Genomic DNA, 27,221 nt, shown 5'->3' on the forward strand with positions numbered 1-27,221 from the left:
GAACATAGTTGTTATATAGCCTTTAATGTTCTACTTTTTAATCTATAAAAAGCTAAATATTTCAAATACATCAATTCAATAATAATTGATTAAATGTCTTACTATGTGTTAGATTTAAGATAGAGTGGTAAAAATATAGCCTCTGGCCTGGACGTGGTGGCTCACACCTGTAATCCCAACATCTTGGGAGGCCAAGGCAGGTGGATCACTTGAGGTCAGGAGTTTGAGACCAGCCTGACCAACAAGGTGAAATCCCATTTCTACTAAAAATACAAAAATTAGCTGGGCGTGGTGGTGGGCACCCGTAGTCCCAGCTACTCGGGAGGCTGAGACAGGAGAATTGCTTGAACCTGGGAGACGGAAGTTGCAGTGAGCCGAGACTGCGTCACTGCACTCCAGCCTGGGCAACGGAGCAAGATCCATGTCTCTCTCTCTCTCTATATATATAGCCTCTGGCTTCAAGAAATTTGCTTTCTAGGAACTATTGAACAATTAAAGACAAATTATGATTTTTTGGAATCAGGACAACTTGATTTAAATTCTGGATTCTGAAAGTATTAGTTCTCTTTGCTTAGGCAAATTGTTAGTCTCCCCGAATCTGTTTTCTGAATGGCTCCTTTTTCGAGTTCAGATGTGACTTTATTTAAAAAAGCCTTTCCCTTACCACACAATGATAGAAGCACCCCTCTAGTACTGCTTCTTGTTGGCTCCTTGTCTCTTTGTAAATCTTGGATCTCCATAGGTACATCGTACAGTATCAGTCTTCCTTACCATCCTTTACATTATATAAGGGTGGGGGCCATGTCTATTTTTCTTTCACCAACTTCTAACCCAGCCCCTGGCACATAGAAACCATTAACAGATGTAGACCATTTTTCTTCTCACCCTGGTCTCTAGGGTTATGTCTAGACAGACCCATTTACTCTTGTCCCTTCCTTGCTCGAGTCAGGCACCTCTCCCTTATCTGTCCTGTCTGCAGTGCTTCCCATTTGTCTGTGTCCCCAACCACAGTCAGTTTGTAACATCAGAGATTTCCTGACGGATCTTTAGCACACACTGAATGAATACAAGGCCAATTGCAGTGACTTTATTTTAATGGGTTTTCAGACATACAGAAAGGGATTCTTTAGATGGGGCTGTGTCACTAGTCAACCATCTTCACTGTGGAGTCCTAGTCACTATGATTTTGTTTTGTAGATCATGAGGATTCATTCAAATTGTCTCCTCTTCCACTCCTTCGTAATAGGTTACATGGTCTGAAAGTACATCCCTCCTTTAGTACCTAGAAGCAAATTTGAAATGGTATATTTAAGAGCCGCTTTGAGCTATACCCAGAGTTTGGGGTCAAGAGAGTTAGGGTGTTTTGTGCACTACAATAGGAAAAGAAATGGAACAAATGTAACTTTTAATAGAGAAAGAATGGCAGATGGAAATACTAGACAATAGTGTATAGTCAGAATTGGTTTCCTTTGGGTTACTGAATTGGACCCCTTCTTAGTTATTTCAAAGACTAATGACACCATGTTTTCCAATCCTGTGTTGGTCTTCAGGCTAGTCTTTAGGCAAGACATGTTTATACTAGAAGACCATTGATTAATGATACTTTCAGAAGGCAGATGCTATAGCATTTTGAGAGCCTGACTAAGCACTCAACTGGGATGGCTTCCATGTGACGTATAATGTGGAAATTTTTCTGTTCTATTCTCCATGTAAGTTTGGGCTCATTCTAAAACAGTCTGCCTAATGGACAACTGTGCCATTAGCCATCAATAGGCTGAGTTCAGGAGAGCCTTGTTTTAATTCCACAGAATATACTGCAAGTCACAAGCACACATATTCTCAAGCTCGCAGAGTTCTAAATTTAAGCAGTTAAGTGTAAAGGGTGAGCTGAAGTGCTTACTTGGACCATAACATCTTCCTTAACTGCCCTTCTTCCCTTTCTGCACAGAGCTGAGAACTAAGAGGATAAATTACTAAATTAGCCTTCATTGAGAAGGTTCTGTAGAAAAACTGTTTATTAGCTGGGCGCGGCGGCTCATGCCTGTAATCTCAGCACTTTGGGAAGCCAAGGTGGGTGGATCACGAGGTCAGGAGTTCAAGAGCAGCCTGGCCAATACGGTGAAACCCTGTCTCTACTAAAAATACAAAATTAGTCAGGCATGGTGGCGGGTGCCTGTAATCCCAGCTACTTAAGAGGCTGAGGCCGGAGAATCGCTTGAAGCCAGGAAGTGGAGGTTGCTGTGAGCCGAGATTGCACCACTGTACTCCACCCTGGACAACAAGAGCGAAACTCCATCTCAAAACAAACAAAAAAACAAAAAACTGTTTATTAGTTTTGATACAAATGTCAGGTTTTGAAAGCTATTGCCAAATTCAATTCAAATTGAGAACTCCATTATTTGATCTGTTGTAATAATTAAATAATTGTTCACATTAATATTTTAAGTAACAAAATTAAGATTGTTTCCATTTGGTATTTGTATAATTTTCTTTTTGGAATAAGAACAAATTATTGGCCAGGTGTGGTGGCTCACACCTGTAATCCCAGCACTTTGGGAGGCTGAGGCAGGCAGATCGCCTGAGGTCAGGAGTTCGAGACCAGCCTGGCCAACATGGAGAAACCTTGTCTCTACTAAAAGTACAATCATCTCTACTAAAAATACAGGTGACTGCCACCATGCCAGGCTAATTTTTGTATTTTTAGTAGAGGTGGGGTTTCACCATGTTGGCCAGGCTGGTCTCAAACTCCTGACCTCAAATGATCCACCCACCTTGGCCTCTCAAAGTGCCGGGATTACAGATGCAAGCCATCACGCCAGGCCCCTGGTTTTCTTTTATACAATACAAGTCTGATTTATAAATATATACTTATATGTATATATCTATATACACAGATATAATATCTATATTTATATATAGATATATAGAGAGACAAATAGCATATATATACAGAAAGAGACAAAAAGCATGATTTGTAGACAAAGGAAGCATCAGATCAAGACTAAGATATGGCAGAGATGTTGAAATTACCAGACCAAGAGTTTAAAACAGTGTTGATTAATATGCTAAGGGCTCTAACAGAAAAAGTGGACAAGATACAAAACAGACGAGTAATGCAAGTGGGAAGATGGAAATTCCAAGAATCAAAATAAAATGATAGAAATTAGAAGAAAATACTAACAGAAATGAAAACTGCCTTCATGGACTCATCTATAGCTGGACTGCCAACAAAAGAATCAGAGGTCTTAAAGAAATGTCAATAGAAACCTCCAAAACCGAAAAGCAAAATCAAAAATCTTTTTAAAAAGAACTGAATATCCAAGAATTGCGAGGCAATTACAAAAAGGTTTCAACATGTAATGAAAATACCAGAAGAGAGAAAAGAATAGAAAGTTGTGAAGCAATGACTGAAAATATCCCAAAATTAATGACATACAAAACCAGAGATCCAGGAAGCTCAGAGACAGGAAGTAGGATAAACACCAAAAATTCAACACCTAGGGATATCATACTCAAACTGCAGAAAAACAAAGACAAATAGAAAATCTTAAAGTAAGAGAAAAAAACATCTTAACTGTAAAGGAACAAAGGTAAGAATTACATTGGACTTCTCTTCGTAAGCCTTACAAACAAGAAGAGAGTAAAGTGATATTTAAAAAGAAGGAAACAAAGCTGGGCGTGGTGGCTCACGCCTCTAATCCCAAAACTTTGGGAGGCTGAGGCAGATGGATCACCTGAGGTCAGGAGTTTGAGACCAGCCTGACCAACATGGAGAAACACTGTCTCTACTAAAAATACAAAAATTAGCTGGATGTGGTGGCACATGCCTGTAATCCCAGCTGCTTGGGAGGCTGAGACAGGAGAATTGTTTGAACCCGGGAGGTGGAGGTTGCAGAGAGCCAAGATCGCGCCATTGTACTCCAGCCGGGAAAACAAGAGCAAAATCTCTGTCTCAAAAAAAAAAAAAAAAAAAAAAGGAAGGAAAGAAATGAGAAAATTATCTGCAAAAGATATATCTGATAGAGGACTGTTATTCAAAATATACAAAGGTCTCTTAAAACTCAATAATAAAACAACCCAATTAAAAAATGTGCAAAAAGGCCAAGCAAAATCCTAGCACTTTGAGAGGCTGAGGCTGATGGATCACTTGAGCCAGGAGTTCGAGACCGGCCTGGACAACATGGCAAAACCCCATCTCTACAAAAAAAAAAATAGAAAAATTAGCCAGGCATGGTAATGTGCACCTGTAGTCCCAGTAGGAGCCTGAGGTGGGAGAATCTCGCTTGAGCCCAGAAGGTCGAGGCTGCAGTGAGCCATGATCGCACCACTGCACTCCAGCCTGGGTGAAAGAGCAAGACCTTCTCTCAATAAAAAATAAATAGTAAGTTAAAAAATAAAAATTGTGCAGAAGACCTGAAAAGACACTACACCAAAGAAGATACACAGATGAGAAATAAACATATAAAAAATGCTCTACTTCATATCATTAAGGAATTCCAAATTTAAAAAAATGTGATACTGGCTGGGCACAGTGGCTCATGCCTGTAATCCCAGCACTTTCAGAGGCCAAGGTGGGCAGATCACCTGAGGTCAGGAGTTTTAGATCAGTCTGGCCAACATGGCGAGACCTCATCTCTACTAAAAATACAAAAATTAGCCAGGCATGGTAGCATGCGTCTGTGGTCCCAGCTACTCAGGAGGCAGAAGCAGGATCATCACTTGAACCCAGGAGGCAAAGGTTGCAGTGAACTGAGATCACGCCACTGCACTCCAGCCTGGGTGACTGCACTCTCTGAGAGAGTCTGTCTCAAAAAAAAAAAAAGCACTGAAATACTGTGCCACGCCTATTAGAATGGCTAAAATCCAAACAATATGAAATACTAAGAAAGATATGGTGCAACAAGAACTCTCATTCATTGCTGGTAGGAATGCAAAATGCTACAGCCACTTTTAAAGACAGTTTGGCAGAAATGAGCTATCAGGCCATGACAACACATGGAGGAATCTTCACTACATATTGCTATCTGAAAGCCGATATGAAAAGGCTACACACTGTATAATTCCAAGTATACACAACATTCTGGAAATGGCAAAGCTATCATGGGCCAGGCACACTGGCTTATGCCTGTAATCCCAGCACTTTGGGAGGCTAAGGCAGAAGGACAGCTTGAGGCCAGAAGTTTGAGACCAATCTCGCCAACACAGTGAGACCCGTCTCCACTAAAAATTAAAAAACAAAACTAGCTGGGTACGGTGGCACATACCTGTAGTCCCAGTGTCTCAGAAGGCTGGGCCAGGAGAATCCCTTGAGCCTAGGAGTTCAAGGCTGCAATGAGCTATGACTGCACCATTGCACTCCAGCCTGGGTGACTGAGCAAAAAGATCTATGGTTTCCAGTGTATGGGCTTGCGGGGAGGGATGAATTGGTGCAACACAAGGGATTTCTAAGGTAGTGAAACTATTCTGTATGACACTATGTTGGATAAATGTCATTTTACATTTGTCAAAACCATAGAATGTACAACACGAATAATAAAACCTAATATGAACTACAGAGTTTAGTTAATAATAAGGTATCTGCTGGGTGTAGAGGCTCACACCTGTAATCCCTGAACTCAGGGAGCCTGAGGTGGGAGGACTGCTGGAGCCCAGAAGTTTGACTAGCCTGGGAAACATGGTGAGACCCCATCTCTATAAAAAAATAATAAAATAGCCGGGCACGGTGGCTCACACCTGTAATCCCAGCCCTTTGGGAGCCCAAGGTGGGCGAATCACGAGGTCAGGAGCTCAAGACCAGCCTGGCCAACATGGTGAAACCCCATCTCTACTAAAGAAATACAAAAAATTAGCTGGGCATAGTGGCGGGTGCCTGTAATCCCAGCTACTCGAAAGGCTGAGGCAGGAGAATCGCTTGAACCTGGGAGGCGGAGGTTCCAGTGAGCTGAGATCGGTGTCACTGCACTCCAGCCTGGTGATAAAGTATGACTCTGTCTAAAAATAATAATAATAATAATAATAATAAAATAGCCAGGCACAGTGGCTCACGCCTGTAATCCCTGCACTTTGGAAGACTAAGCGAGTGGATTGCTTGAGCTCAGGAGTTCAACGGTCTTGAACCAGGTTGTTCACCTGAGCAACACGGTGAAACCCGTCCTCTACCAAAAATTAAAAAAAATTAGCTGGGAAACTGAAGCGGGTGGATCCCAAGATTAGGAGTTCGAGACAAGCCTGGCCAATATGGTAAAACCCCGTTTCTACTAATACAAAAAAATTAGCCGGGTGTGGTGGCACATGCCTGTAATTCCAGCTACTCGGGAGGCTGAAGCAGGAGAGTTGCTTGAACCCGGGAGGTGGGAGGCGGAGGTTGCAGTGAGCTGAGATCACGCCACTGCACTCCAGCCTGGGCAACAGAGTGAGACTCTGTCTCAAAAAAAATAAAATAAAAATTTAGCTGTGCGTGGTGGTGTGCACCTGTAATCCCAGCTACTTGGGAGGCGGAGGCAGGAGAATTGCTTGAACCTGGGAGGCAGGAGTTGCAGTGAGCTGAGATCTCATCATTGTACTCCAGCCTGGGCGACAAGAATGAGACCCCATCTCAAAAAAAAAAAAAAAGAAAGAAAAAGAAAAAGAAAAAAGAATAATTATCAATATTGACTCATTAGTTTTTTTTTTTTTGAGAGACTATGTTGCCCAGGCTGGAGTGCAGTGGCAATTCACAGGTGTGATCACAGAGAACTACAACCTTGAACTCCTCTTGGGTGCAAGTGATCCTCCTGACTTAGCCTCCCCGGTAGCTGGGACTACAGGTGACTACCACCATGCCCAGCCCTGCCTCATCAATTGTAAAAAATGTAGCACACTAATGCAAGTTACTAACAGAGGAAAATGGAGGGGGTGTGAAGCACCGTGTACATGGGAATACATGGGAACCCTATACTTTTCACTCAAGTTTTCATTTTCAAAAAAGAGTCCATTAATTAAAACAAAACCAAATTGTATTCTGTACAGCTAACTATTTAGTAAGTCAGTACTCAAGGCATCAGGAGATACCAAAGATGGTCAGGACACAGCACAGCAATGATTGGGATGCAAGTTATCTACAGGCGTGCCACCATTTGTACTTCCTGGTAGACAGCAGACAAGAGACTTTGATACATTTATGTCCTGTTTTTTAGTAAATAGTGGGAAGGCAGAGAGTTTCTCTTGTATGTGACTCTTTTCAATTGCCTTCAAATCAAAATAATACTTATTTTGAGGTGGCATATTCTGATCTCTTACATTGTATTCAAACAGGTTGCTGCTACTTCTCTACTGTCATTAATCTTTTCATCATCTTCTTATTCCTGTAAGGCAAGTAGAAAAGAACTGTGAAAAATTGCTACAGCAAGACAAACCATCCCTTACCAATCCCTTTAAAATGACCAATAAAATAAAGCATGCACTTCTGGGCCGGGTGTGGTGGCTCACGCCTGTAATCCTAGCACTGTGGGAGGCTGAGGAGGGCAGATCACCTGAGGTCAGGAGTTTGAGACCAGCCTGACCAATATGGTGAAACCCTGTCTCTGCTAAAATTACAAAAATTAGCCGGTCGTGGTGGCACAGGCCTGTAGTCCCAGCTACTCAGGAGGCTGAGACCGGATAATTGTTTGAGCATGGGAGGCAGAGGTTGCAGTGAGCCGAGATCAAGCCACTGAACTTCAGCCTGGGTGACAGAGTGAGACTCAGTCTCAAAAAAAAAAAAAAAAAAAAAAGAATGCACTTCTGGAGTTCCTGAGTCATTTGCCCTAAAACCTAGGAATGGTGCACAAAAAGACTTTATGTAGTAAATAAAGGAAAAGGGTTGTTCACTTACTCTCAGGGCTTACATGCCACATACTGCAATGGATCTCACATCCTTTTTTTTTTTTTTTTTTAAGACAGGTTCTCACTCTGCTGCCCAGGCTGGAGTGCAGGGGCACTATCACAGTTCACTGCAGCCTTGACTTCCAGGGCTGAGGTGATCCTCCCACCTCAGCCTCCCCAGTAGTTGGGACCACAGGTGCATGCCACCACACCTGGCTAATTTTTTTTATAGAGACAGGGTTTCACTATGTTTCTCAGGCCAGTCTTGAACTCCTAAGCTCAAGTCATCTGCCCACCTTGGCCTCCCAAAGTGCTAGGATTGCAGTTGTGAGCCACCATGCCCGGCTTCCTTCATCTTTATACTCTCCATTCCCCTCTCTTCATGCAGCTCCTCCCCATTCATAAATGCTTATGGTTTTTTCATTAAAAAAAAACTTAAGGCCGGGTGTGGTGGCTCACTCCTGTAATCCTAGCACTTTGGGAGGCCAAGGCGAGTGGTTCACTTGAGGTCAGGCGTTCCAGACCAGCCTGGCCAACATGGTGAAACCCCATCTCCACTAAAAATACAAAAATTAGCTGGGTGTGGTGGTGCGTGCCTGTAATCCCAGCTACTCCGGAGGCTGAGGCAGGAGAGTCACTTGAACCTGGAAGGCAGAGGTTGCAGTGAGCAGAGATCATGCCACTATACTCCAGCCTGGGTGACAGAGCCAGACTCCATCTCAAATTAAAAAAAAAAAAATTTTAAAAAGGAAAAGAGAGAAAGAAAGAAGAAAAACGGGAAGAAGGGAAGAATGACGAGAGTCAATGAGGGAGGGAAAAAAGAGAAAGAGACAGACAGAGAGAGAGACGAAAAGAAAGGAACCTCCCTTGAGGTTACTGCCTCAACTAACTGCTCTCTCTTCCTGCCAGGCTCAGCTAATGAAGGTGATCAACATGTCCTGCTTCTAGTTCTGCACATGTTCTACTCTAAGTTACTGAAATCATATTTTGGCTTCTACTGATCCTCTCAATCTACTTTCAAAAAGGCCATCAGCAGTGTCCTAAACAGCCAGTCCCAAGAGCACCACATTCATCATTACCTTACATGGCCATCTCGCTGCCAACCATTTCTTCCTTCTAAGACTCTGTCCATTGCTCCCTTTACTCACTCATCTGCTAACCTCTAACTGTGTTCTGTCTTCACTGTCCACCTTCCACTGATACGCTGATTATCTTTAGGGTTCCTCCCTCAGTTCCTTCCTACATACTCTTATCCACAATGTATGTGCTGATGACTCCCAAAGATGTTTAGCTCTAACTCATACTTCTCTCAGAACTCTAGAACTTGTCCCAAACACCATAGATTCTTCTCCACCGAATTGGACTTCTATGTTTCCTCCACTTCTAAGACAGCATCTTGCTCTCTTTACTCCTACATCTTACATTTGTCTCATTCCTCCTTAAATGCTTTGTCAGTGTAATGAATTATCTCTTTCCTGAATTACTAATCTCTTATTTATACTCCCATCTAAGATTTAGCCCACTTTCTTTTCTTTTTCTTTTGTTTTTGAGACGGAGTTTCGCTCCTGTTGCCCAAGCTGGAGAGCAGTGGTGCGATCTTGCCTCACTGCAACCTCCGCCTCCCGTATTCAAACGATTCTCCTGCCTCAGCCTCCCAAGTAGCTGGGATTACAGGCACATGCCACTACGCCCAGCTAATTTTTGTGTTTTTACTAGAGACGGGGTTTCATCATATTGGTCAGGCTGGTCTCAAACTCCTGATCTCGTGATCCGCCCGCCTCGGCCTCCCAAAGTGCTGGGATTACAGGTGTAAGCCGATTTAGCCCACTTACAAAAAAAAAAAAAGCCTTTAATTTATCTCCACACCTCTCTCACCTCACTTCCACCCAATTTTATCACCAAAAGCTGAAATTTTTACTCATGGATGGACATCGGGAATTCTATAGTCTAAAGCAGTGTTTATGTGCATGTATATTTTCCTGGAGAGCACATAGTTATCATTATATTCTCAAACAAGTCTGTGTCCCAAAAGTTACTGGGAGATAATGACTTACAGGATAATGTAGACATAAAATCTTTCATGGTTTGCTCCTCCACTCCCCAAACTCATTTGTCAATATAAGCTTCAATCACATTGACTAACTGGCAGTTTCTAAGTATATTATATTCTTTATTTGTTTTTAGTAGAGACAGGGTTTCACCATGTTGGCCAGGCTGGTCTTGAAGTCCTAACCTCAGATGATCTGTCCACCTTAGCCTCCCCAAGTGCTGGGAATACAGGCGTGAGCCACTGCAGCTGGCCATCATATTCTTTATTTCCGTGTGTTTGTACTGACGACTTCCACAACTGGTAAGCTCTTCCTCAGAACGTGTAATCTTCTCTTAAGTTTCCCTAAGCTATTCCAGTATAGATTCTTCCCATATATTTTCATAGCTTTTCTTTCTTTTTTTTTTTTTTTTTGAGACGGAGTTTCACTCTTGTTGCCCAGGCTGGAGTGCAATGGCGCAATCTTGGCTCACCGCAACCTCTGCCTCCCGGGTTCAGCGATTCTTCTGCCTCAGTCTCCCGAGTAGCTGGGATTACAGGCATGTGCCAACACGCTCAGCTAATTTTGTATTTTTTAGTAAAGACGGGGTTTCTCCATATTGGTCAGGCTGGTCTCGAACTCCCAACCTCAGGTGATCCGCCCGCCTCGGCCTCCCAAACTGCTGGGATTACAGGCATGAGCCACCGCGCCCGGCCTTCTTACTCATTTTTAGTTGAGTAGGCTAGATGGATTTTGTTTTTGCATTCCAAAGTGAGTATCTGACATGTAGTAAAAACTCAAATGTGTGTTTTTTTCCTTTAGAACAAGTCTCTAAAATTAAGGCAGAAATCAGGTCCTGACTTGTCAGATGCTTTGTTAAGGCTAAGAACTAGCCACATTTAGGCACAGCGCGGTGGCTCATGCCCGTAATACCAGTACTTTGGGAGGCCGAGTTGGGTGGATGTCCTGAGGTCAGGAGCTTGAGACCAGCCTGGCCAACATACTGAAACCCTGTCTCTACTAAAAATACAGAAATTAGCCGGGCACGGTGGCTCACACCTGTTATCCCAGCACTTTGGGAGGCCGAGGCGGGCGGATCATGAGGTCAGGAGTTTGAAACCAGCCTGACCAACATGGTGAAACCCTTTCTCTACTAAAAATACAAAAATTAGCTGGGCGTGGTGGTGCATGCCTGTAATCCCAGCTGAGACTCGGGAGGCTGAGGCAGGAGAATCGCTTGAACCCAGGAGGCAGAGGTTGCAGTGAGCCGAGATCGTGCCACTGCACTGCAGCCTGGGCGAGAAGAGCAAAACTCCATCTCAAAAACAAAAAAGAACTAGCCACATTTATTGAGTTGTAATTCACTAGTGAGTTCTTCTTGCATCCTATTTTTGCCTGATCTATGTGGCAAATTAAGAAGACAGCATGTAGGGCCGGGCGCGGTGGCTCACGCCTGTAATCCCAGCACTTTGGGAGGCCGAGGCGGGCGGATCACGAGGTCAGGAGATCGAGACCATCCTGGCTAACACAGTGAAACCCCGTCTCTACTAAAAATACAAAAAATTAGCCGGGCGTGGTAGCGGGCGCCTGTAGTCCCAGCTACTCGGGAGGCTGAGGCAGGAGAATGGCGTGAACCCGGGAGGCGGAGCTTGCAGTGAGCCGAGATCGCGCCACTGCACTCCAGCCTGGGCGACAGAGCGAGACTCCGTCTCAAAAAAAAAAAAAAAAAAAAAAAAAAAAGAAGACAGCATGTTCGCCCTCTGCTTTCTACTGTTAAATTATTTAGAAAGCCATCTATACACCTACTTTTCTGTGTGCCATGCTTAACAAGATACATAAGAGTTACCTCTTAGCACAGTCAGGGCATAACATATTATCTTCGATGCCTGGGGATGGGAAAATGCAGGCAGGTAACAAGAAGAGAGAAATCATCCTCCTGTGAGTGGTAGGCACCCAGGCCTGACCTGCATGAAACTGCAGGCGTACCCAACCCTTTGTGTCTGCCGAGAGAAGTCTGCCATGGACCACACACCACCTGACGCCTGGAAAGGAAAAACAAATATAGACAGCAAAAATCAAGATAGCACCCCAACACAACCTCTCAGCAAGTCACTCTTGAATTTGCTCTTGTATTCTGCTCACAAATCAATTGAATGAGATGCATGAAAACGTAGACCACATGACACTATGATCTAATTTCACAAGTTACATAACACAAAGTATAGTAATTTGCCGGCTAGGCGCGGTGGCTCACGCCTGTAATCCCAGCACTTTGGGAGGTTGAGGCGGGAGGATCATCTAAGATGGGGAGTTTGAGACCAGCCTGACCAATGTGGAGAAACCTCATCTCTACTAAAAATGCAAAATTAGCTGGGCATGGCGGCGCATGCCTGTAATCCCAGCTACTCGGGAGGCTGAGGCAAGAGAATCGCTTGAACCCGGAAGGCAGAGGTTGTGGTGAGCTGAGATCACACCACTGCACTCCAGCCTGGGTGACAAGAGCAAAACTCCGTCTCAAAAAATAATAATACTAATAATAATAAAATAAAATAAAATAAAAAATAATGGTTGCCATTTTGAAATGCTTGTTTTGTGTCCAATATTTTGCTAGGTGATTTATGTGTATTAATACATTTACTCTTAAGTACACTATTAATATTTACCTTCTATTTGCTTTTCTTATTATTTCTTATTCACAGGTGAGATAAACGAAGCTTATGGTGTTAAATATCATAAGTTACTCAGAGCCAAGTCATGGATCCAGGTATTCTGACTGACTTACAGTCCATTTACCTAACCACTACATTGTACTGCCTCAGCTATAGGAAACAGACAAGCGTCTGTTTAAAAGTGTAAGGAACAGGCTGGGCGTGGTGGCTTACGCCTGTAATCCCAGCACTTTGGGAGGCCTAGGTGGGTGGATCACCTGAGGTCAGGAGTTCGAGACCAGCCTGACCAACATGGCAAAACCCTATCTCTACTAAAAATACAAAATTAGCTGGGTGTGGTGGCACGCGCCTGTAATCCCAGCTACTCAGGAGGCTGAGGCAGGAGAATCGCCTGAACCTGGGAGGCAGAGGTTGCAGTGAGCTGAGATCATGCCATTGCACTCCAGCCTGGGCAACAAGAGTGAAACTCCGTCTCAAAAAAAAAAAAAAAAAAAAAAGGTGTAAGGAACAATTTAAGTAGGGAGATGTGATATTTGCAAGAAAACAAGCAGTACACTTATGGAACGTCTGAAATTGAGAGAAAGTCAGTATTCTGAAAGACCTACAGCCCATTTACCTAACCACTACATTGTACTGCCTCAGCTATAGGAAACAGACAAGCGTCTGTTTAAAAGTGTAAGGAACAATTTAATTAAGGAGACGGGATATTTGCAAGAAAATAAGTGGTACACTTATGGAACGTCTGAAATTGAGGGAAAGGAGCAGTCACAGTGAATTTACATATCTGTAAATAAGCAGTACATGTAGTGTGATAGCTCCCCGATTAGACTGTGAAACAAGAGAAGATGTGTGTGTTTAGCACAGTATATACCCAGCAGCTAGACATACCTCTGGACCACAGCAGATGCTTAACAATTGCAGAATGAAGAGAAATATAAAATGATAAGTCACTGTGGGATAATAGTAACTCATACAGCATATTATTAAAAATTAGAAAGAGGTGTCCTCTTTGGGAAGGCAGTGCCCCCAGGCACACAGCTTTATGGCTGGACAATGCCTTTGCACAAATTATTAAAAGGTGCCCACTGTCCCCACATAAAGGAATGTAGCTTGAAGAGCAGAGGATATGCCAATTTCAACTTCAGGTCTTCCTTCTGCCTGGTTTCCTTGTATGATGAATAATGTGTCCTACCATACTAGTTAGCTGGAATAAAATAGGATCTAGAATACTTCTGGAAATGGGAAAATGGGGGAGTAAAAAAAGGATTCAAGCCAAAAAGGAAGGTGACTTGAGATAGCAGACCCTGGAAATAAAGGCAATAGCAAGAAAAGAAGAGCAGGAGTTGGAGAAAAGTGGAGTTAAGTTATCCTCAAGATTTCTTAGAGGGCCCCAGGTGCGGTAGCTCACGCCTGTAATCCCAGCACTTTAGGAGGCCAAGGCAGGTGGATCACCTGAGGTTGGGAGTTCGAGACCAGCCTGACCAACATGGAGAAATCTCGCCTCTACTAAAAAAAAAAAATACAAAATTAGCCAGGCATGGTGGCGCATGACTGTAATCCCAGCTACTCGGGAGACTGAGGCAAGAGAATTGCTTGAACCTGTGACCTCAGGTGATTCACGTGCCTTGGCCTCTCAAAGTGCTGGGATTAAAAGCGTGAGCCACTGTGCCCGGCCAAGATTTTTTTTTTAAAGACAGAGTCTGGATCTGTCTGTCAGGCCAGAGTGCCATAGCACAATCTCAGCTCACTGCAACCTCTACCTTCTGGGCTCAAGCCACTCTCCCACCCCAGCCTCCTGAGTAGCTGGGACTACAGGCACACACCACCATGCCCGGCTTTTTTTCATATTTTTTGTAGACAGGGTATTTCACCATGTTACCCAGGCTGGTCTCTAACTCAGGAGCTCTAGAATCCTCCCACCTCGGCCTCCCAAAGTGCTAGGCATACAGGCATGAGCCACCAAGCTCAGCCACTACTATTCTATGAAACATGTAAATCTTCATTTTATATAACAGTATACTTGGCCGGGAGCAGTGGCTCACGCCTGTAATCCCAACATTTTGGGAGGCCGAGGTGGGTGGATGGTCTGAGGTCAGGGGTTCGAGACTAGCCTGGCCAACATAGTGAAACCCCGTCTCTACTAAAAATACAAAAAATTAGCTGGGCGTGGTGGTGGGTGCCTGTAATTCCAGCTACTCAGGAGGCTGAGGCAGGAGAATTGCTTGAACCTGGGAGGCAGAGGTTGCAGTGAGCCAAGATCACGCCATTACACTCCAGCCTGGGCAACAAGAGCGAAACTCCATCTCAAAAAAAAAAAAAAAAAAAGAACAGGATACTAAGGCTTAAAGTAAGTAACTTGCCAATGTCACATATCCAGGAAATGGTAAAGCAAGAATTTGAACCAACACATTCCTCTTATTCACTATGTCATACATGCCTTAAGGAAGAGAGAAAGAAAAGGGGAAGACCTCAGACTGTGGTCCAAGATTATCAGGTTATGCTTAGTGATGGAAAAGGGCCACTACTCAGTCACCTGATTTAGAGACCCATCCAGACACAACATGACTATCCATCAATATGACAGATAGAAGAGAGATGTCCCATGTGAATCCAATTTCTAATCTTCAGATATTTTAGCAAATGCCTTCCCTTTGACCACGCTTCAGTCTTGGACTAATAAAAGTTAACCTTGTCCTCTGGAGTGGGACTCACACTTTAAGGTTGATCTTACCAGAGGCTTGCATCAAAAAGGCCTCAACAGAAACAGGAATGGAACATGAATTCAAAGCCTTAGGCTGAACAGCTCTTGCAGCAATTCTTGCCCATGATGCCAACATGGCTCCCGGTGCTGAAGTTATCACTTCAACTGTATTGGTCTCTTCTGCTCTCTCGTTCATCTCATAACTTCTCTGAAGCCTTGCTCTCTTGGTCACTGCCTTGCGTTTCCTCGAACATCGCTGTAATCTAGTCTCTTGTGACATTTCAGGCATATCCTGCAAGTGAAATTCATGATGAGTATTCAGTAAACCGCTAGGGCTGTAAGGAATTTTGGGTCAATTTTATTATTATTTTTTTTTTTGAGATGGAGTCTCGCTCTTGTTGCCCAGGCTGGAGTGCAATGGCACGATCTCGGCTCACCACAACCTCCGCCTCCCAGGTTCAAGCTATTCTCCTGCCTCAGCCTCCCTAGTAGCTGGGATTATAGGCATGTGCCACCATGTCCGGCTAATTTTGCATTTTTAGTAAAGACAGGGTTTCTCCATGTTGGTCAGGCTGGTCTCGAACTCCCGACCTCAGGTAATCCACCCACCTCGGCCTCCCAAAGTGCTGGGATTACAGGCGTGAGCCACCACACCCGGCCAATTTTATTATACTTTGTACTGACCTGAACATGTATGTCAATGTGGGAAGGGTTTCGGAATATTAGTTCCCATAAACTGTAAATTCTCCACTGGGAGAAATTTTGGGTTGTTGAAACTGCGGGGGGAGGAAAGGTTGCAACTGACATCCAGCTGGTAGAGGCTGGGGATGCTGCAAAACATCCTACAATGTACAGGGCAGGCCCCAAAACAAACAAAAAATTATTTGTTTCGAAATATCAATAATGCCACAGTGAAGAAACCCTGCCTTAGAGGTACAACACATAGATACGGTGCGACGGTAGGGACCAGACGAATCATGATCAGAACCCACCTTCACACCATCAACACACTCATTACTCACTTGCCGTTGTTCAGGGTAAGCATGCCTATGAAGCCTCAGATAAACTTCGATTTTCTTAGGAAATGAAGAGAGAGATTAAGTTAAAAGTTGACAAAGACTCCCATAATAATTCCCAGCAGCAGATATTCACCCAAGTGTACTAACCTTGCCATTAGTACTCAAACCGAGTTGTTGACACCAGTCCCGCAAAGTGTCCCGACACACCTTATTAATGGGAGGCAAAATGGTCGGCAAGGGAAGGGCTGGTATTTCGCATCTAGCTTTTTGTGGAGCTGTAAATTGCTCATTTGTTTGAAGTAGATGACCTAAGACAAGAATGGAACCAAAGTAGTAATAATTTAAAGTTGGCAAGATTATTTTAAAATTTTACAAAGATCTAGGGCCGGGCACGGTGGCTCACGCCTGTAATCCCAGCACTTTGGGAGGCCAAGGCAGGCAGATCACGAGGTCAAGAGATCGAGACCATCCTGGCTAACATGGTGAAACCCCGTCTCTACTAAAAAAATACAAAAAACTTAGCCGGGCGTGCTGGCGGGCGCCTGTAGTCCCAGCTACTTGGGAGGCTGAGGCAGGAGAATGGCATGAACCCGGGAGGTGGGGTTTGCAGTGAGCCGAGATCATGCCACTGCACTCCAGCCTGGGCGACAGAACAAGACTCCGTCTCGTCTCAAAAAAAAATTTTTACAAAGATCTTTTCACATTTCTCACAACCCAATTTGCATATACACATATCAATTTTTATTTCTCATATTAAAAATGAGGTAACAAGGCCGGGCACGGTGGCTCACACCTATAATCCCAGAACTTTGGGAGGCTGAGGCAAATTCGCCCAAATCACTTGAGGTCAGGAGATCGAGACCAGCCCGGCCAACATGGTAAAACCCCGTCTCTACTAAAAATAGAAAAATTACCTGGGCATATGGCCAGGCATGGTGGCTCATGCCTGTAATCCCAGCACTTTGGGAGGCCGAGGTGGGTGGATCACCTGGGAGTTTGAGACCAGCCTGACCAATATGGAGAAACCCCGTCTCTACTAAAAAAAAAATTCAAAATTAGCCAGGCATGGTGGCACATGCCTGTAATCCCAGCTACTAGGGAGGCTGAGGCAGGAGAATCGCTTGAACCCGGGAGGCGGAGGTTGCGGTGAGCCAAGATCGCGCCATTGCACTCCAGCCTGGGCAACAAGAGTGAAACTCCGTCTCAAAAAAAAAAAAAAAAAAAGAAAAATTACCTGGGCATGGGGGTGCACACCTGCAATCTCAGCTCCAGCTACTCAGGAGGCTGAGGCAGGAGAATTGCTTGAACCCAGGAGGCAGAGGCGGCAGTAAGCTGAGATCACGCCACAGCACTCCAGCCTGGGCAATACAGTGAGACTCTATCTCAAAAAAAAAAAAAAAAAAAAAAAAAAGGAGGTAAGAGATTCAGGTATTTAAAGACTTGCCCATTATAATAGCAGACCTGGGACTCAAACCTATGTAGGTTTTTTTTGTTGTTTTTTTTTGAGACGGAGTTTCGCTCTGTTGCCCAGGCTGGAGTGCAGTGGCGCGATCTCAGCTCACTGCAACCTCCGCCTCCTGGGTTCAAGCAATTCTCCTGCCTCAGCCTCCCGAGTAGGTGGGACTACAGGCACGCGCCACCATGCCCAGCTAATTTTTGTATTTTAAGTAGAGACGGTGTTTCACTATGTTGGCCAGGCTGGTCTCGAACGCCTGACCTTGTGATCTGCCCTCCTTGGCCTCCCAAAGTGCTGGGATTACAGGCATGAACCACTGCACCCAGCTTGCTTTGTTTTGTTTTGAGACAGGGTCTTGCTCTGTCACCTAGGCTGGAGTGCAGTGGTGTGATCTCGGCTCACTGCAACCTCCACCTTCCAGGTTCAAGTGATTATCATGCCTCAGCCTCCTCAGTAGCCGGGACTACAGGCTTGTGCCACCATGCCTGGATAATGTTTGTATTTTTTGTAGAGACAGGGTTTCTCCATGTTGGCCAGGTTGGTCTTGAACCCCTGGCCTCAAGTGATCAGCCCTCCTTGGCCTCCCAAAGCACTGGGATTGTAGGTGTAAGCCATCATGTCCGGCCTCAAACCTATGTTTGGATTCTAAAATCCACGTTTCTTTTATGCTACATATAGCAGCCTGTTATTTTCTGTTGCCCTCAACAACCAACTGAATAGAACATTATGTTGGATTTATCCTCCAAAATGTCTAGATTTTGGACCACAAAATATCAGCTCTTCCTATAGAAATCAAAGAAACCACCACATTGTCTATCCCCAATCAACAATGGTCCACATCATTCTGTCAGCCTGAATAATTTTTCTCTACAGCTCCCCATTTCACCTCAGTCTGCTTAGCTCTAACCCATCATTATTTACTTCATCTTGAAATCCTCATTATTGGCCTAGAAGATAAAATCCTTCTGAAAATACTTATTTGGGCCGGTCGCAGTGGCTTACGCCTGTAATCCCAGCACTTTGGGAGGCCAAGTTGGGTGGATCACCTGAGGTCAGAAGTTTGAGGCCAGCCTGGACAGCGTGGCAAAACTCCATCTCTATTAAAAATACAAACATTAGCTGGGCGTGGTGGTGGGCACCTGTAATTACAGGTACTGGGGAGGCTGAGGCAGGAGAATCGCTTGAACCCAGGAGGCGGAGGTTGCAGTGAGCCAAGACTGCACCATTGCACTCCAGCCTTTGCAACGAGAACAAAACTCCGTCTCCAGAAAAATTTAAAAAAAAAAGAAAAAAAACTCTTATTTGATGCTTTTTAGGAAGCACTAAGACACTGAGCACAGATACAAAGGGTCATGATTTTAAGAGCTGCTATTCGTAATTACTTGCTAAGCAAAATACCAGATGTTTTTCAAAATTATTTAATCTTCGTAGGAGGCAAATATGTATTCATCTCGTTTTTATAGAAGAGGAGATTGAGCTTTATGTGTTGGGAATTTGAACTCATGTGGAGCTGGTCCAGAAGAGCACTCTCTGTCCAAAGCACTCCCCATGCTTATTTTGTGTCTTAAAAGTAAGGCAGTACAGGCCAGGCGTGGTGGCTAATGCCTGTACTTTGGGAGACTGAGGCAGGCACATCACTTGAGGTCAGGAGTTCGAGACCAGCCTGGCCAACATGGTGAAAGCCCATCTCTACTAAAAATACAAAAATTAGCCAGGCTTGGTGGCCCATGCCTGTAATCCCTGCGACTCGGAAGGCTGAGGCAGGAGAATCGCTTGAGCTCAGAAGGCGGAGGTTGCAGTGAGCCAAGACTGTGCCACTGCACTCCAACCTGGGTGACACAGTGAGACTCCATCTCCAAAAAATAAATTAATTAATCAAAGTATGGCAGTACATTGGGCTTAGCAAGCGAGAAGTATCAGAGTTTGCAAAATTTCTTAACACAGATTAACAAGGTGAGATTTAAGCTGGGTGTTGTATAGTCAGAGAATAGGAAAGACAAATCTTACTTTTTCCTGGGCTTCCCAGAGTTGTAGGAGTAACTAACTGAGCAATCCCTGTCCTCATACCTGGATTGTATTTCTTAGGCTTCTCCAGTTTGACATCAGAAGTTGAAGAAACGCTTGGTTCCATTTGTTCCATATTTGCGTCATCTTTAACTGGCACCAGTGTCAAAATCACACTTTCCTCATCATCTACTTCCCCCTCCAAGAAATTCTGGAAAGAGAAGTCAGTCACTGATTTTCATTTGATGCGGTACAACTAAACCGCTTGCTTTCAAGGCAAAAGTCATGAATAAGGAACTGAGAAGACAGTAGGTGGATGGAGAAAAGAATTACTGGGATTCCTAGAATGTGATGTTGATTAGCAGACCCTTTATCAAATAAAGGAAACATGGAAAAAAACGGGCAAAAGCCAATTTACATGTAGGTGTTAATGAAAGAGAAAACAGAAGGGTAGGGCTCGGGTTTAGAGAATTATTTCCCTCAGGGCCTTCCTCCTCATCAGCCAAAACACAAAATACTTTCATTAAGTCTCCTAAATCTGTATGGAGTGTGTTCCTGCCTTTCCATCTTCTATCACATGATTCCCAAGATTCCCAATTCCCATATCAAATTTCACAGCACAAGCAATAACCTCCTGTTATCCCCAAATCCACTGTAACTCTGCTATTTCTGCACCGATTGTTCCATGCTTGTCGAAAATTATTCAATGGCTTGTCATTGTTATTCTGGTTAATGACAAAACTCAAATTAGCTCACAGAGCTGTGTAGCTTACAAATTCTCCAACAGTCTGGTCCCTGCCTGCCTCTCCAGCTCATGACCTCTGAGCTTTCTGAGCTCCAGCCACACTGGGCTCATTTCAGCTCCAAGACCTGAGGAGAGTGTATCTGTTTTACTCTCTGTTGCTTTCACAGAAACACAGCAGTCTACACAGAGTAGGCATTCAATGTTGTTTTTATGATCTGATGAATAAAAGATAAAGTAGGAAAGCAGGTAGATAGAAAGAAACTAACATTAACTGGTTCTCTACAGTACACAGGCACTATGCTAGGTGTTATTTCTCTAATTTAATTCTCATAGTATACTTGTAGTAATTTATTAATTTTCCTGCTTTACAAATGAGGAAACTAAATGAGCAATGCCATAGAGTAACACAGGCTTGGGTATGGTTCTGAAGTTAGCTTTTCTTCTCAAATCCAAGGGTGAATAAACTCCATTCCAGTCCTATTGCAATATTCTCTTCTAGTGCTGATGCCACACTCCTGTCTCCTATTTAACCTCTTCAGTAGTTTCCCATTACTCTTAGTTTACCTCAAAATAATACTGACATTATTTAGGGAATACTACTCTATTACAGAGAAAAGTAGGGGCTCAAAGCAGCTATGTGACTTCCCCATAATCACATAGCTAATATTGGCCAATTCAGTCCTTTAGTCAGAGGACGGGTACAGTGACGCCTGTAAATACACTATGACACCTCCTCTAGTTTCTCATAGAGCCAGGACTACCCAAGCCTAATCTTGAAACTCATTTGATACCAAGGCCACTGGGAGTAGATATTTCCTACTCCGAAAGAAAGTAACCAATTGGTCACTTTACTTTATGACTTTATCCACATTACCGCCTTCACTTTCTTTTTACCTTTGCTTTAAAAAAAAAAAAATTATTTTTAATTTTTAATTATCTTTTCTCTAATATTATTATTCTCCATGCCATTTTTATTTATTTATTTTTACCATTTTTATCTTGTCCAGCTATAGCACTTCTCATCTTTCCTACCAAAGAAATATTTTCCTTTGGACTAAGAGGAGAAAATTTTACTTCTTTTTACTCTCACCCAAATGCACATAAAAGCACAATCACATGAAAGAAAACTAACAATCTATTTGCAAAGAGGAGGAGGTTTCAAGATGGAGATTTCTTACATCCAGGAATGAAGATTTGTGGTAAAAGAGAAACATAAGGGAGACCTAGAAAGACTCTGAAAAGCGACTGTGAGAAAAGTAATTCTATTAGAATGAAACTTACCTTCTTGCTGCTATCCAAATTTGCATCTGACATTTTCAGCAACACCCTGGGGAAGGCAAGGACAGCAATGTTAAGGATATGGTAGTTTACTTCTCTTAACCTGCTTTCTCCTTTTATAAGCAAATGTCTCCTTCTACTTCCTGTTACCCAGATGAGCTCTTGTTTTCCTTTCCTCCTCTTTTTGCCCTCCCTCATTTTCTGGTAATGGGATAATTTTATCAATTTTATACCCTGTCTTGTCCATTCAATGACAATGTTTTTTAAAAAATTAGGCTGGGTGCGACGGCTCATGCCTGTAATCCCAGCACTTTGGGAGGCCCAGGGGGGCGGATCGATTGAGTCCAGGAGTTCGAGATCAGCCTGGGAAACATGGCGAGACCCCCATTTCTACGAAAAAACACAAAAATTAGGCGGGCGTTGCGGCGATCGCCTGTAATCCCACCTACTCGGGAGGGGGTGGTGGGAGGACTGCTTGAGCCCACGAGGCGCAGGCTACAGCGATCCGAGATCGCGCCACTGCACTCCAGCTTCGCGAGACTCTGTCTCAACAAGTGAAAGAAGGAAAGAAAGAAGAAAAAAAAATAGGTGAAACTTGAAAGAAAACTGAAAATGACAAACGCTTGTTGACAAGTTCCAATGGAATGAACAGAATGTTTTAAAACAGTTATAAGACGATATTGGTAACAAATTACTTATTACGGAGGGAATGGAAAAAAGATTCAGAGCATTTTACGCAGGTATTTTATACCTGATTTATGCACGTGGGTATGTTACTCACTGAAAGATTCCAGATTTAAATTGTGGGGGTTGGATAACATAATCTCTCTTCGATCTAGTTCTAAATACAAATATTAAGCCTGCAATAATATTGAGCTGGTTGGAGGAGAAGGATTTGGCTGTTCAGAATAGCAACAAGAGCCAAAACACCAAGGCAAGTGGTGGAGTAACGAAGGCAGAAGAAACGGATGCACTTAGGAATTGCTGGAGCCTAATGTTGGACACGGAATGTGGCAAAATATGAAGCAGATGTTCTCATAAGTCACTCTAAGAAGCCAGAGCAACTAAAGGAAATTTCATTCACAAATAATATGGCAGCACTGGACAACCAAGTACCTTTACAATGGGCTTTTTCTGTCCCTGGGAAAATGATTTGGTCCATTAATCTCAGGACCCAGGGTGACCATGATCCATTTAAGTTACTAGTATATTTAACACATTCAAAATATTGTCTGGACCTGGCACGGTGGCTCATGTCTGTAATCCTTTGGGAGGCCTTTGGGAGGCCGAGGAAGGAGGACCACTTGAGTCCAGAAGTTCGAGACCAGCCTGGGCAATATAGTGAGACCTCATCTCTATGAATAAATAAATAAATTTACAAAAGAAAAAATGTAGTCTGAAAAAGCTCAGCTTCAGTTTATTGAGGAACTGATTGGAAAAATAAATTATGAGGCCCCACCCCACCACCCAAGACATCCTGAATCAGATCCTGGAGGGTGAGGCTGAGGGACTGAGGAATCTGTGCTTCCACGAGCCCTCCAGGTAATTTTTTCTTTTTTTATTTTTTTAAGACAGGCTCTGACGCCCAGGCTGGAGTGCGGTGGCGCGATCATAGCTCACTGCAGCCTCGACCTCCTGGACTCAAGCGATCTTCCCACTACAGCCCATGCCGTCCCACCCCCGCCCCTCCCCCCACACTCCAGTAGTTGGGATTACAGGCCCGCGCCACCACGCCCCGCTAATATTTAAATTCTTTGTAGAGATGAGACCTGGGATGGAAGGGGATTGCGGGGACGGAGAGGATGTGGGTAGGGGGCCTCACTGTGTTGCCCAGGCTGGTCTTGAATTCCTGGCTGAGTTCCCAGACTCAAGTTGATCCTCCCTCCGCAGCCTTCGGAGTGGGTGGGACTACAGGCCTGCACCGCCACGCCCAGCCCTCCGGACGATTCTTAAGCTCCTGAAGTCTAGAAGCCTTAGCTAGATCAGGACATAAACAAAGGGCTTTGGAGACAGGCAGTCCGCGGCAGATAATGATCGGAATTCCGGCTCCTCCCTTCCAGGATGGAACCTGAATGCAGCCCTCTAAGATGCAGCCAGGAAAGCACTCCGCCTACCCGGTTGGGTGTGGCCCCTGGTGCTTTTAATGGGCAATTTAGAGGAAAGCTGACCTAATGGCCTGAGTTGATCCTAATGCCTTAGGTAGGGGCAGGATTTCGAGTGGGAAGACCATTTCATTACCATGTTTTCTTTTCTTCATTGCATTTTTTACAATATAATCATCTTAGGCCGGGCGCGGTGGCTCACGTCTGTAATCCCAGCACTTTGGGAGGCCGAGGCGGGCGGATCACCTGAGGTCAGGAGTTCAAGACCAGTCTGGCTAACATGGCGAAACCCCGTCTCTACTAAAAATACAAAAATTCGCCGGACATGGTGGCACATGCGTGTAATCCCAGCTACTAGGGAGACTGAGGCAGAACAATCGCTTGAACCCGGGAGGCGGAGGTTGCGGTGAGCCGAGATTGCGCCATTGCACTCCAGCCTGGGCAACAAGAGCGAAACTCCGTCTCAAAAAAAAAAAAAAAAAAGAGTAAGAAAATCTATGAAAATATATGGGAAGAATCTATATTGGAATAGCTTAGGGAAACAAGAGAAGATTACACTTTTTGAGGAGGAGCTTACCAGTTGTGGAAGTAGTCAATACAAACAGGGAACAGACTCCCTAGCTACTCGGGAGTCTGAGGCACGAGAATCGCTTGAACCCAGGAGGTGGAGGTTGCAGTGAGCCAAGATCACGCCACTGCACTCTAGCCTGGGCGACAGAGAGAGACTCTGTCCCCCCCCAAAAAAAAAAAAAAAAAAAAAAAAACATCTTATTTGTTTTCCTGGGGTTTTTTCCCCAGCTTTTTGAGAATGTTTTATTATGGGAAGGTTCAAACATGTACAAAAGTATGTCTACTTTTTGTCATAGTAATTTACTTACAGCCAGTCTGGTTTCATCTAAATTGCCGTCCATTCATCCTCCATGGGTTATTTTGAAACAAGTGCCAGATCGCCTATGATTTCGTTCATAAATTCAGGGAAAAGGCCGGTGCCATGGCTCACACCTGTAATCTCAGCACATCAGGAGGCCAAGGTGGCAGGAACACTTGAGCCCAAGAGTATGAGACCAGCCTCAGCAACATAGTGAGATCTCATTGTTACCAAAAAAATTAAAATGAAAATAAAAATAAAATAACTGGGCGTGTGGGTGTGGTGAGACATGCCTGTGGTCCTAGCTACTCAGGGGGCTGAGGTCAGAGGATCCCTTCAGCCCAGGAGCCCGAGGCTGCAGTGAGGCTGTCTCAATAAATAAATAAATAAATCCAGGGGGGGGAAATACTTTGTTCCTATTATAACTACGATATCCTTTTTACATCTAAACATAATTTAAAAAATCATTATTTAATATTATCAAAGTATTCAAATATATGTTATGTTCAAATATCCAGCAGTATTCAAAACTCCAATTATCTGGCCGGGCACCGTGGCTCACGCCTGTAATCCCAGCACTTTGGGAGGCCAAGGCAGGTGGATTACCTGATGTCAGGAGTTTGAGACCAGCCGGCCAACATGGAGAAACCCTGTCTGTACTAAAAATACAAAAATTAGCCAGGCATGGTGGCACGCACCTGTAGTTCCAGCTACTGGTGGGGGCTGAGGCAGGAGAATTGCTTGAACCCAGGTGGTGGATCTCAAAAAAAAAAAAAAAACTCCATTTATCTTATATATTTTTCTCTTCCCTCATTTTCTTTTTTTTAACAATCTGTTTGAATCAGCGTCCAATCAAGGTCTGTGATAAATTGAAATAGGCCTTAAATTTTTCTTTACCCTAAGTTATCTCCATCTGTTTTTAGTTATTTATTTTAGGATCTCACTATGTTACACAGGCTGGGCTTGAACTCCTGGGCTCAAGCAATCCTCCTGCCTCAGCCTCCTGAGTAGCTGGGATAACAGGCACATGCCATCACACGCAGCTTCCACTTCTTACGTCTTACAATTCGTTGTTGTTGTTATTGTTGAAATAATTGTGTGAATTTCCTATAGTTTCCTATTTGAATTTTGCCAGTTCTTGTTTTACCCTTCAGTCTGTTCTAGCTTCTGTTGCCCAGGCTGGAGTACAGTGGTGCGACCACAGCTCACTACAGCCTTTACCTGCTGGGCTCAAGAGATCCTCCCACCTCAGCCTTTTGAGTAGCCATGGCTACAGGCATGTGCCACCGTGTCTGTCTAAATTTATTTTTTTGTACAGACGGGGTCGCACTATGTTGCCCAAGCTGGTCTCTCCTGGACTCAAGCAGTCTCCCGCGTTGGTCTCCCAAAGTGTAAGGATTACAGGTGTGAGCCACCACACTGAGCCTGCTCTTTTAAGTTTTTAAGAAAAATATTATTTCTGTCCCTCTTCACTCATCTGACGCCTCGTTCTTTAAGCTTAAATGCATTTCTTAAGAGTAACCCTAAAAGAGATTCCTCTTGTCATTCTGTCATTCTAGTCCTTCAAAAAAAAATCATTTGAATCTGTAATTCTGTATGTATTTGGAATCTTACGGTAATTTCATCTCCTCAATTAGCAGGTTCTATGACAGCAATGGCCAGGTAGGTTTCAGTCACCTTTCAGAGCCTTGCACTCTGGTTCAGAAGAGAAGCTCAATCAATACTAGAGGTTTTTGTTGTTGTTGTTTTCTCAAGACTGAGTCTAGCTCTGTCGCCCAGGGTGGAGTGCAGTGGCACGATCTCGGCTCACTGCAAACTCCACCTCCCGGGTTCAAGTGATTCTCATGCCTCAGCCTCCCGAATAGCTGGGGTTACAGGTGCCTGCCACCATGCCCAGATAATTTTTGTATTTTTGGTAGAGATGGGGTTTCACTGTGTTGGCCAGGCTGGCCTCGAACTCCTGACCTCGTCATCCTCCCACCTCGGCCCCACAAAGTGCTGGGATTACAAGCCTGAGCCACTGCACCTGGCCTATTTTTTTTTTTTTTTTTTTTTTTTGAGACGGAGTCTCGCTCTGTTGCCCAGGCTGGAGTGCAATGGTGTGATCTTCGCTCACTGCAACCTCTGCCTCCCGGGTTCAAGCGATTCTCCTGCCTCAGCTTCCCGAGTAGCTGGGATTACAGGTGCCTGCCACCACACCCAACTAATTTTTGTATTTTTAGTAGAGATGGGGTTTCACCATGCTGGCTAGGCTGGTCTCGTACTCCCGACCTCAGGTGATCCGCCTGCCTCGGCCTCCCAAAGTGCTGGGATCACAGGTGTGAGCCACCACATCCGGCCAATGCTAGGGTTATTAATATTGCCTGAACCTCCACATTTCTACCCCTTCCCACCCAACTCTGTTGTATAGCAGATGTCTGTTTCTTTGCTGCTGGTAAAGGATTTGGTGTAAATACTTATCACAGACTGATGTGACTATTTCTACCAGACTGTGGCACTCTGAAGTTCTC

At 44.1% G+C, this 27,221-nt stretch overlaps 1 protein-coding gene across 1 annotated transcript; it reads right to left on the minus strand.

Annotated features, from left to right (window-relative positions):
- Nucleotides 1-1,072: 1,072 nt before the first annotated feature.
- Nucleotides 1,073-26,025, minus strand: DPPA2 (developmental pluripotency associated 2). The gene is made up of 9 exons (XM_014344327.3): nucleotides 23,511-26,025; nucleotides 21,745-21,790; nucleotides 19,782-19,929; nucleotides 16,406-16,566; nucleotides 16,262-16,315; nucleotides 15,270-15,531; nucleotides 11,716-11,911; nucleotides 7,279-7,343; nucleotides 1,073-1,282 (listed from the first exon to the last, which is right to left on the minus strand). The coding sequence occupies exons 2-8, from the start codon at nucleotides 21,775-21,777 to the stop codon at nucleotides 7,301-7,303; spliced, it is 897 nt and encodes a 298-aa protein (XP_014199813.1). The 5' UTR covers nucleotides 21,778-21,790; nucleotides 23,511-26,025; the 3' UTR covers nucleotides 1,073-1,282; nucleotides 7,279-7,300.
- Between the last annotated feature and the right edge of the window lie 1,196 nt (nucleotides 26,026-27,221).

Source organism: Pan paniscus, chromosome 2 (assembly GCF_029289425.2).
Source record: "Pan paniscus chromosome 2, NHGRI_mPanPan1-v2.0_pri, whole genome shotgun sequence".
NCBI lineage: Eukaryota > Metazoa > Chordata > Mammalia > Primates > Hominidae > Pan > Pan paniscus.

Bases quoted from the DNA above. Each gene is read 5' to 3' on its own strand.
- DPPA2 (XM_014344327.3), bottom strand. From the start codon at position 21,777: ATGTCAGATGCAAATTTGGATAGCAGCAAGAAG. The intron at 19,930-21,744 runs GTAAGTTTCATT...TTCTCTTTCCAG, and splicing joins ATTTGGATAGCAGCAAGAAG to AATTTCTTGGAGGGGGAAGT. The intron at 11,912-15,269 runs GTAAGATCAACC...TTTCCTTTCCAG, and splicing joins CTTTTTGATGCAAGCCTCTG to GCGTCAGGTGGTGTGTGGTC.